Source organism: Syngnathus acus, chromosome 1 (genome assembly GCF_901709675.1).
Source record: "Syngnathus acus chromosome 1, fSynAcu1.2, whole genome shotgun sequence".
NCBI lineage: Eukaryota > Metazoa > Chordata > Actinopteri > Syngnathiformes > Syngnathidae > Syngnathus > Syngnathus acus.
The window spans coordinates 11,132,958-11,143,861 of record NC_051087.1 but is presented as its reverse complement, the minus strand read 5'-3'; the positions used below and the strand labels follow the sequence as shown (position 1 = coordinate 11,143,861).

Below are 10,904 nucleotides of genomic sequence, written 5' to 3'. Positions count from 1 at the left end.
TTCACACTCTATATCAATCTCAAAAACAGTCAAACTTCCTTTGAGAATGGTAGTTGGATCACAAAAATATCTATCATAGGCAAAGTCATCAATCAATCTGTTCCTTCCAATCTGTTATTTTTTTAAGGTGATCTGTCAGTGTTTCATGAATCTAATTCCTGCACACAAGCAAACAAAGGACATAAAAAATGAAATGATGTTGACTGGTGCCCGAGCGCTCCGCGTGAAAACTAGCATAACTTCATTTTCAAATTTAGTCTAGAGTTTCTGAAACCGTGTTAATTGTGCGTTTCTAGGAAAAGAATTTTTAAGCAGAGTAGTATGTACCGTAAATTTTGGACTATAAGCCGCGACTTTTTTTGCAAATTTTGAACCCTGAATCACGTGTTTTAGCTGGTGCGATTTATAGTCCGGTGCGGCTTATAGTCCGAAAATTATGGTAGTCTACTTATAAAATGTGCTGGGATCCAGATGATGATGAAACGAGCCAATCAGCAAAGAGCAGGTGTGACGTCCAGGAAAAAAATCCACGAGTTCTTTTGAAGTAAAGACTTTAACTGCTGTCGAGTGCTGGGGTTTTCATGATCGATGTGTTTTTAGTTATTTGAAATTGAGTCTAATGTTGACCCTCAACCAACAACCGTCTCTTGCACATGCCGTTTTGTGACGGTGCGAATAATTGATGTCACTGTAGGAAAACGAATTTGATTTGACGGTTAATTTTGGGCTCTCCCCAACAGACCCAATTGCTGTTACAGAATTGGGTCTGGCTTGCCAGGCTACTTATTTTGCAAAACCACTTGATATAATACAATTGCGTAAATCCAACACGCCATTTTCTTCAGTGTTGATTGGCCAGGAAAAGGTTCCGTTCCGTTCCATCCCACAACAACAAAGGCATGACACTCAACTCTACCTGTGTGAAGTCTAGCAAAATACCAAAAGAACAAAAACTCCCATGCAGTTAGACAGCACTTTGCGCTAGACTTGTGCTGGGGACGGAAATGGGGACGAATGTGTTTTTGCTGTTGCTGGTGATGCCAACGACCTCATGCTTCCCTTTGCCCATCTTATTAGTGAGGAGGCTTCATAGTAGAACTAGGTGAGAATCAGTGTTTCTGCCAGGACTATTTAGCGTGACACACCGTAGCCTGCCCCTGTGCTGTGCCTCGAGACATGTTTAATTCATGTTTCTTTTTTATAAAGGCTGGCTGCACACACTCCAAAAGCCATTAAGATCACCATTTTATTCACTCCCTAGTGTCACAGTAACTCTCAAGTTCATCTCATCCAACAATCTCTCCTCGTCATTCATTAAATATCTCCTTTTTTTATTTTATGTCTTTCATCCTATACGTCCTGCCATCCTTTTTTCTTTCACCTCACGTAAAGAGGCTTTCTCCCCTTTACACTTGCTCTCGTTCATACAATACACGCACAATAGTGCCATCTTTCTGCCTCAAGTGAAACATAACATAACAATATCTGCTTCCCCTGAAAGAACTTTTAGACTCTTTTGAATTATTCACACACACATATCTGCAGCACATTCCTGACCCCGAAGATAAGTGCTTTTATCTTCAATCCCACGTAATAAAATCTGGATGTCCCTTTTTACACTCCTCACTGAGGTGGGTTTCGTAGAACACAGATGATCCGCAGATTCTAGGTGATTCTACAAAGGGTGGCGGTGGTGGATGCACTGTAGATCCATTGCTGCTGGGTTTAGGAAATCATATCAAATATTTTTTGCTGTATGGCTCATTTTATCACTGGCTGCTGTTTACAATGCAATTTAAAACTACAATGCTCATTTGATACATTGCAGTTGATTAAATGTGACAAGAGTGTGAAATAGTAATGCCTAAGAATCATTATGGTTGCCAATCATTGTGATGCCTTTGAAAAAAAAAGACCTTTTTTATGAAACAACAAAGGGGAAAATAAAATATATCATGTTTGAAGACGAAGGCAGCGAGCTGCTGAGTAGGCTTTATTTCATACTAATGATCTACATGTACTGAATTAAATACATTATTGTCAAATAATACATGCCGAATGCAGCAATATTTTATATGAAAATCATAAATCCAAGTCAGAATAATATGTTTCTTCTTGTTAAGCCTTTCAAGTCATGTAGCCCATTAAACTAATTTATAAAAAATAAAATGGGTCAGATATATATTAAGTACATGTCTTGCATTTAATTTATTTTGTTTATTTGGCTCACATACATGCAAAGGCATTTAAGTCACTAGAAGTGTGCTTGTGAAGAAATGAGACTTAGTCTTTAATGCAGCCTCGTGTTGGGGGAAATCAACCTAAATGAGTAATGAGACCATTTTCTCCGGAGAGTTGTACTGACGGACAGGAATGGGCTGAAATATTTTCCAGACACTGAATTTCAAACCTTCATATTTCAATTTAGATCGTTAAACTTGGATAATTCTATTGAAAAACTGTTTTTGAATCCCGTAATTGAATTTGTTTTGTTCAGTTTGAATAATTGCACTGATAGACTAAATCCGAATTAAAACTTGACACGGATGCATTATCAGGTGGTCTTCAATTGCCCATCCTCAGCGGCCAACTTTACATAGTCCACAAGTGAAGATCTTGCAGTTCCTTTTAAAGCACAATGATGAAAAGCCTAATTTGGTGCAAGCCATGTGTACATTTTCTTTCTCTGCATGGAGTAATGCTTGTTGTGCACACCTGCGCCAGCAGTAGCCCTACATACAGGGCCAATTATTTACAATCTGCTGCAGATACCGCACTTTATATCATGCAGAGTACACAGAAAAAAAGATGATCTTTTTTATAAAATATTCTTCCCAGAGGTATTGAGGCTCATGTGGCTTGGTGAATGTAACCCAAATGGATTTTGTCATCCTGACATCTGCTCCACATATACAATTTGCCACATTTATTTGTGGTACAAATTATATAGTATATAAAACTACAAGCTCGCCAGTTTGTGAGACTTAGTATTATGATAAAGAGCACACACACATACAGAGTGAATAAAGACATACTGGTATAAATGATTAAGACTATAAGAAACAGTTGATGACACAAGTCTTGAGCCACAAGTCTTACTTAAACAAGCTGAAAACCTCTGTTAGTACATCATAAGTGCTGTCTAAGAACATCCCACTCATTAAAGTCAAGAGCTGGATAGTTTTATTATTGATGCAACAGCAAAAGGATAGGGCATTAAAATTAGAGCAAGTCAACACAGTTGTGACATTCTTACGTGCCTAAGTTACAAATCACATTACATCAACTCAGAATGCGAAATGAGACATTCTGCCACAGCAAGTGTGAATGTGGTACATTTTTAATTTATTGAATGTTAACGCTTGTCTTAATTCCCAGAAAAGCCAGGGGGATGTTTTGTTTTCATGAGTCTTGAATATTTTTGACAGTGCAGGTAGGTCTCAGCAGATTTTCTACACTTGCCTGTGCACACAAGGTAACGTACCAGAGATCACATGCTGTGGGCAGCACATAGTTGTTTATCTGCTATGACAGCCTGACCACAACCATCAACCTTTGCATGCAATTTTAAAACACAAAAAAAGTGACAGTTTCTTTTCTTAAGAACTAGTCAGAAGGGCTGTTATGTTGTGGCTGTGTAGTCAAGACAAATGGAGCCAAACACAAACTATGAGCAAAATAGACAGTAGGTCACGTTTTAAAGAAACTTTGCAACTGTTTACGTTGCGTTTCAGTGTGGACAGCACATGGGCATATTTTCCTGAAGTGATGAAAAATCCTCAAAGTTTGATGAGGCATTGTTGCAGTTCTTAGATACATCGCCCCAATTGCGTGTCATGAAAATGAGACAAAAGCATGATTAACTTAGTTCACAAATTTTCAATAATGAATTATGAATTTTGAAAATTGTGAACTGAACTTTGAACTAGTTCATGTAGAAAATAAACTTTCCCAACACTGACTTGTATCAAAGTCTTATCAAAATGGCATGTGTTGATTTAGTTGGCATTTTTTATATTTTAATCTTAAAGCCAGGGAAAATTCACCTCACACGCTTGCGCATTTTTATGTTTCAATTATGTTTTCCTGTTCCATCTTGCACAAGTCCCATTCCAGAAGACAGATTTGAAAAAAATTCAAAAAAGAAAAAAAATCATTTTTCTTACTCACATGAGCACAGAATGTACATTTAGTGTATAAATCATGTTGTCAAAGTTATCAATTCAATCAAATGACATTACTATTAATATTTTACTTATATTAGTAGTTTATTAGAATTATTTTCTTTCCTGAAGCTCAGCTGTGAATGACTTTTCACCATGGCAACCAACGGAAAGCCGGCCCAGCACTAATTGTCAAACAGGTTTCAAGTGTTTGTCCTCCTCCGTGATTGGTGGTCAGAGCTTCTCAGCCTGCTTAAAGTCCACGTGTGCACACATTTCCTCACTTTGGGCATCTGCTGCTTGCTTCTATTCATGATGGTTGTGTGCCGATTTGGGCTTCTGCTGTGGTGTGCTACGACACTTTCTGGTTTGGCAGCGGAGAACTCTTTACCTCTGGTCACATGCGACGACGACAGCGTGATGGCGGCAGCCGGCATGGCCGTCCGTCGTATCAATGACAACCACAAGCATGGCTTCAAGTTCAATCTGCAGGAGGTCCAGAGCAGCAACTATCAACAGGTTAGCCTCATAACACAATCCCTAATATGTCTTGCAGCTTTTGTAACTCAACTTTGGTGACATGTCTGGCAGTTTTCTGGAGGTTGCCATATCGATGTCAACGTAAAGCTGGTGCAGACCAAATGTCACTTCACTAACCCCAAACCTGTGGACCAATGCAAGCTGTGGCAGCAGAATGAGCGGGTAGATATTCTTTTGAGTTGGGAAAGCGCTCAGCTATGTCTGTTGGTGTGCTGAATTAATTTTTTTTTGGTGTTTAGGGTGCAGTGGCCACCTGCAGCGTTGAATTTTGGGTCATGTGGGGTGTGGCCAAAATCACCAAATATGAATGTACCACCAGGCCAGGTTTTGACCCTCACTTTATTTTATTTATAACTGCCATATGTCCATTGAATGAAACGTGCAACCTGTGTGCAGAACTTACCAATGAAGAGGCGTTAACAACTTGTCCCGACTGCCCTCGGCTGTTGCCCCTGGACGAGCCCACTGCCGTCAAGGCGGTGCACGATGCTGTGGTCAAGTTCAACATCGAGAGTACACGCCACAATTACTTCACCCTGATGGAGGTGGCTCACGTCACAACAGGGGTGATGACTTTTTAAAAAAATATTTTTAACCCTCCAGCTCACCACTGTCCTTGTAACACATAAATGTTCTTTTGATGGCAGGACCTGGCAAGGATCGGCACAATCACCTGGCTCAAGTTCGCCCTGGTGGAGACCACGTGTCCCAGAGGGGCCAGGAGTACTTTTGTAGCCTGCGTGCCTCTCTGTCCAGACAGAGCTGTGAGTTAGCCTTCATGCCAAAAGTCAAAGATGAACACAATTTTGTTTTACCTCCCTTGCAACTAACTGATTCTTGACATGTGTTCTGTACTATTTATAGTGTAATGTTTTTTCTTAAAGTATCGTGCATTTTGTCAAACCGCCTATTACAACTCGTATGGACAAGTGGGTGAACTTGACTGTGAAATGTATCCACCAAAAGTAAGTCAATGAAATATATGTACTTGTACACTCAGAATCCCTAATTGTTCCTCTTGGTTCTCCACAGAATCCTGGCCCCTACCCAACTGGTGAACCAGAGCCCATTTGCATGCCGTTGTTCCACCAAAGTTCAGAAGCTTGCCTGTGCAAGGACAAACTGAAAAGCCCTGATCCGTCCCTTCATCATGTTTGTCCCTTCCCGCTAAAGTAAAATCATCACACTTGTTGGTTTGATTGTAATAAAGTGATTGGCTACCTCTAGTCCATTGTGACTCAAATATCTTGGTCCTGACGTTGGCTTTCACTAATGCAGCATGCTCATTGCTGGTTAGTTGCTTTGATATACGTATGCACTTGAATTTGCCAGTCCATTACCTACCACTAGATTGTTAGAGTTGGTGACTTTAATTCACTCAGACTTGAAGGAGCATTTCAATCAAAAGTTTCTTCTGTGTATCACCACTTGTCTAAATGGAGCCTAGTAATGAATATTGCGGTTGTGGAATGACAAGCAGCAAAATGTGGGCACTTTGTCAAACAAACTTAATTTTTGAGTTTGCAAATGAGCTGTGATCATGAGGCAAAATTGACTTTCAGGATAAGCAAAACTGCTGAGTTTCATCCCATAAATGCAATATTCATCAGATTGCCAAGACTAGTGATGCTGCACAGAACATTGTCAAAACTTTAGAATTGACTTCCCTTAAGTCATGAGCAATGTGGTGCTAGCACATTGCTTTCACATCTTATTTTGAAAACGGGATATAAACACAAAGGGATGTAAACAACACTCAAAGATTTAAGGCAGCACCTGGATACTAGTGAGAATAGAATATGCCCATATGCCAGAGGGTAACAGCTTGCAGCAACCTTTTTCTGGATATGGGGAAGAAAAGAACTATGAACCTTACATTTTTGAACGATGAACTTAGTTCATAAATTTTCAATAATGATCTGCGAGTTGTGAACTGAACTTTGAACGGGTTCATGTCGAAAATGAACTTTACTGCTGATTAAATTCAAAGCATCGGTTTCCCAAACTGAAAGAGTCAAATGTCAAGGGGCCCTCATGTGTCTTTGAGAATACCAACCCAGACACAGGGTTAGGAAATCGGCACAATTAATGTTGAGAACCGCCATCTTAAGGTGCAATAAGGATGCATTTATTAGGTGAGCACAGCCGAAGAGACCAGGTGGGACTAACCACATCAGAGAGGGCACTGTGACAGGAACATACTTTCCTTCTCTTTCTAATGTGATTATGGACTACAATCATGTCAATAACTGAACATAGTATGGCCACATGATTAATGTCCCATGATTTGGTAACAGTAGCTGATCGTTGCTGTCATATTGGATCTCACACACAACAACAAAGGGACACATAATTGTTCACATGCTGTGGGCAGCACATAGTTGTTTATCTGATATGACAGCCTGACCACAACCATCAACCTTTGCATGCAATTTTAAAACACAAAAAAAGTGACAGTTTCTTTTCTTAAGAACTAGTCAGAAGGGCTGTTATGTTGTGGCTGTGTAGTCAAGACAAATGGAGCCAAACACAAACTATGAACAAAAATAGACAGTAGGTCACGTTTTAAAGAAACTTTGCAACTGTTTACGTTGCGTTTCAGTGTGGACAGCACATGGGCATATTTTCCTGAAGTGATGAAAAATCCTCAAAGTTTGATGAGGCATTGTTGCAGTTCTTAGGTACATCGCCCCAATTGCGTGTCATGAAAATGAGACAAAAGCATGATTGAACTTAGTTCATAAATTTTCAATAATGAATTGTGAATTTTAAAAATTGTAAACTGAGCTTTAAACTAGTTAATGTAGAAAATGATCTTTCCCAACACTGACTGTGCTTGTATCAAAGTCTTAGCAAAATGGCATGTGTTGATTTAGTTGGCATTTTTTATATTTTAATCATAAAGCCAGGGAAAATTCACCTAACACGCTTACGCATTTTTGTGTTTCATTTATGTTTTCCTGTTCCATCTTGCACAAGTCCCATTCCAGAAGACAGATTTGAAAAAAATTCAAAAAAGAAAAAAAAATCATTTTTCTTACTCACATAAGCACAGAATGTACATTTAGTGTATAAATCATGTTGTCAAAGTTATCAATTCAATCAAATGACATTACTATTAATATTTTACTTATATTAGTAGTTTATTAGAATTATTTTCTTTCCTGAAGCTCAGCTGTGAATGACTTTTCACCATGGCAACCAACGGAAAGCCGGCCCAGCACTAATTGTCAAACAGGTTTCAAGTGTTTGTCCTCCTCCGTGATTGGTGGTCAGAGCTTCTCAGCCTGCTTAAAGTGCACGTGTGCACACATTTCCACACTTTGGGCATCTGCTGCTTGCCTCTATTCATGATGGTTGTGTTCCGGTTTGGGCTTCTGCTGTGGTGTGCTACGACACTTTCTGGTTTGGCAGCGGCGAACTCTTTACCTCTGGTCACATGCGACGACGACAGCGTGATGGCGGCAGCCGGCATGGCCGTCCGTCGTATCAATGACAACCACAAGCATGGCTTCAAGTTCAATCTGCAGGAGGTCCAGAGCAGCAACTATCAACAGGTTAGCCTCATAACAATCCCTAATATGTCTTGCAGCTTTTGTAACTCAACTTTGGTGACATGTCTGGCAGTTTTCTGGAGGTTGCCATATCGATGTCAACGTAAAGCTGGTGCAGACCAAATGTCACTTCACTAACCCCAAACCTGTGAACCAATGCAAGCTGTGGCAGCAGAATGAGCGGGTAGATATTGTTTTGAGTTGGGAAAGCGCTCAGCTATGTCTGTTGGTGTGCTGAATTAATTTTTTTTTTTGGTGTTTAGGGTGCAGTGGCCACCTGCAGCGTTGAATTTTGGGTCATGTGGGGTGTGGCCAAAATCACCAAATATGAATGTACCACCAGGCCAGGTTTTGACCCTCACTTTATTTTATTTATAACTGGCTACTGATCATATGCCCATTGAATGAAACGTGCAACCTGTGTGCAGAACTTACCAATGAAGAGGCGTTAACAACTTGTCCCGACTGCCCTCGGTTGTTGCCCCTGGACGAGCCTACTGCCGTCAAGGCGGTGCACGACGCTGTGGTCAAGTTCAACAGCGAGAGTACACGCCACAATTACTTCACCCTGATGGAGGTGGCTCACGTCACAACGGGGGTGATGACTTTTTTTTAATATATTTTTAACCCCCCTCCAGCTCACCAGTCTCATTTTAACACATAAATTGTTGTTTTGATGGCAGGACCTGGCAAGGATCGGCACAATCACCTGGCTCAAGTTCGCCCTGGTGGAGACCACGTGTCCCAGAGGGGCCAGGAGTACTTTTGTAGCCTGCGTGCCTCTCTGTCCAGACAGAGCTGTGAGTTAGCCTTCATGCCAAAAGTCAAAGATGAACACAATTTTGTTTTACCTCCCTTGCAACTAACTGATTCTTGACACGTGTTCTGTACTATTTATAGTGTAATCTTGTTTGTTTTTGTTTTGTTTTTCTTAAAGTATCGTGCCTTTTGTCAAACCGCCTATTACAACTCGTATGGACAAGTGGGTGAACTTGACTGTGAAATGTATCCACCAAAAGTAAGTCAACGTAAGAATGAAATATATGTACTTGTACACCCAGAATCCCTAATTGTTCCTCTTGGTTCTCCACAGATTCCTGGCCCCTACCCAACTGGTGAACCAGAGCCCATTTGCATGCCGTTGTTCCACCAAAGTTCAGAAGCTTGCCTCTGCAAGGACAAACTGAAAAGCCCTGATCCGTCCCTTCATCATGTTTGTCCCTTCCCGCTAAAGTGAAATCATCACGCTGGTTGGTTTGATTGTAATAAAGTGGTTGGCTACCTCTAGTCCATTGTGACTCCAACATCTTGGTCCTGACGTTGGCTTTCACTAATGCATTATGCTCATTGCTGGTTAGTTGCTTTGATATACGTATGCACTTTAATTTGCCAGTCCATTACCTACCACTAGATTGTTAGAGTTGGTGACTCTAATTCACTCAGACTTGAAGGAGCATTTCAATCAAAAGTTTGTTCTGTGTATCCCCCTTGTCTAAATGGAGCCTAGTAATGAATATTGCGGTTGTGGAATGACAAGCAGCAAAATGTGGGCATTTTGTCACTTTCTGTCAAACTTAATTTTTGAGCTTGCAAATGAGCTGTGATTAATCATGATGAGGCAAAATTGACTAAGGATAAGCAAAACTGCTGGGTTTCATTCCATAAATGCAATATTCATCAGATTGCCAAGACTAGTGATGCTGCACAGAACATTGTCAAAACTGCATGTGGTGCTAGCACATTGCTTTCACATCTTATTTTGAAAACCGGATATAAACACAAAGTGATGTAAACAACACTCCAAGATTTAAGGCAGCACCTGGATACTAGTGACAATAGAATATGCCAATATGCCAGAGGGTAACAGCTTGCAGCAACCTTTTTCTGGATAGGGGGAAGAAAAGAACTATGAACTTTAGATTTTTTGAACGATGAACTTAGTTCATAAATTTTCAATAATCTGTGAGTTGTGAACTGAACTTTGAACGGGTTCATGTCGAAAATGAACTTTCACTGCTGATTACATTCAAAGCATCGGTTTCCCAAACTGAAAGAGTCAAATGTCAAGGGGCCCTCATGTGTCTTTGAGAATACCAACCCAGACACAGGATTAGGAAATCGGCACAATTAATGTTGAGAACCGCCATCTTAAGGTGCAACTAGGATGCATTTATTAGGTGAGACCAGGTGGGACTAACCACATCAGAGAGGGCACTGTGACAGGAACATACTTTCCTTCTCTTTCTAATGTGATTATGGACTACAATCATGTCAATAACTGAACATAGTATGGCCACATGATTAATGTCCCATTATTTGGTAACGGTAGCTGATCGTTGCTGTCATATTGGATCTCACACACAACAAAGGGACACATAATTGGATCTAAACCACATAAATATTTGTAGCTTCTGTTCCAGTGTTCTGAGTTTAGCAAAGTGTGATAGAAGGAAGCAAGGTCGGGAAAGGGCCAAGAGAGCGGGGCCTTGGTAAGTGTCCAGGTTTGACTGAGTGTTTATGATGGGATAGTCGTGCGCATGCAGGCTGTATACTAAGTCGTCCAGACAACTGCAGGGGAGTCTGACACACTTTGAGAGTGTAACCTCAGGAAACTCAAGCATGGAGCCAGACCAGCCCACCATAATGC

At 40.6% G+C, this 10,904-nt stretch overlaps 2 protein-coding genes across 2 annotated transcripts; both read left to right on the top strand.

Annotated features, from left to right (window-relative positions):
- The first annotated feature begins 4,462 nt into the window (after positions 1-4,462).
- Positions 4,463-4,919, top strand: LOC119121966 (antihemorrhagic factor HSF-like). The gene is made up of 2 exons (XM_037250097.1): positions 4,463-4,682; positions 4,755-4,919. Exons 1-2 carry the CDS (start codon positions 4,476-4,478, stop codon positions 4,917-4,919), a joined length of 372 nt encoding a protein of 123 aa, XP_037105992.1. The 5' UTR covers positions 4,463-4,475.
- Positions 4,920-8,056: 3,137 nt separating this feature from the next.
- Positions 8,057-9,494, top strand: LOC119121959 (antihemorrhagic factor cHLP-B-like). The gene is made up of 6 exons (XM_037250084.1): positions 8,057-8,260; positions 8,331-8,441; positions 8,521-8,605; positions 8,686-8,855; positions 8,941-9,057; positions 9,195-9,494. The coding sequence occupies exons 1-6, from the start codon at positions 8,057-8,059 to the stop codon at positions 9,492-9,494; spliced, it is 987 nt and encodes a 328-aa protein (XP_037105979.1).
- The last annotated feature ends 1,410 nt before the right edge of the window (positions 9,495-10,904 follow it).

Bases quoted from the DNA above. Each gene is read 5' to 3' on its own strand.
- LOC119121959 (XM_037250084.1), top strand. From the start codon at position 8,057: ATGGTTGTGTTCCGGTTTGGGCTTCTGCTGTGGTGTGCTACGACACTT. The intron at 8,856-8,940 runs GTGATGACTTTT...TTTTGATGGCAG, and splicing joins TGGCTCACGTCACAACGGGG to GACCTGGCAAGGATCGGCAC. The intron at 9,058-9,194 runs GTGAGTTAGCCT...TTTTTCTTAAAG, and splicing joins CTCTCTGTCCAGACAGAGCT to TATCGTGCCTTTTGTCAAAC.
- LOC119121966 (XM_037250097.1), top strand. From the start codon at position 4,476: ATGATGGTTGTGTGCCGATTTGGGCTTCTGCTGTGGTGTGCTACGACA. The intron at 4,683-4,754 runs GTTAGCCTCATA...CATGTCTGGCAG, and splicing joins AGAGCAGCAACTATCAACAG to TTTTCTGGAGGTTGCCATAT.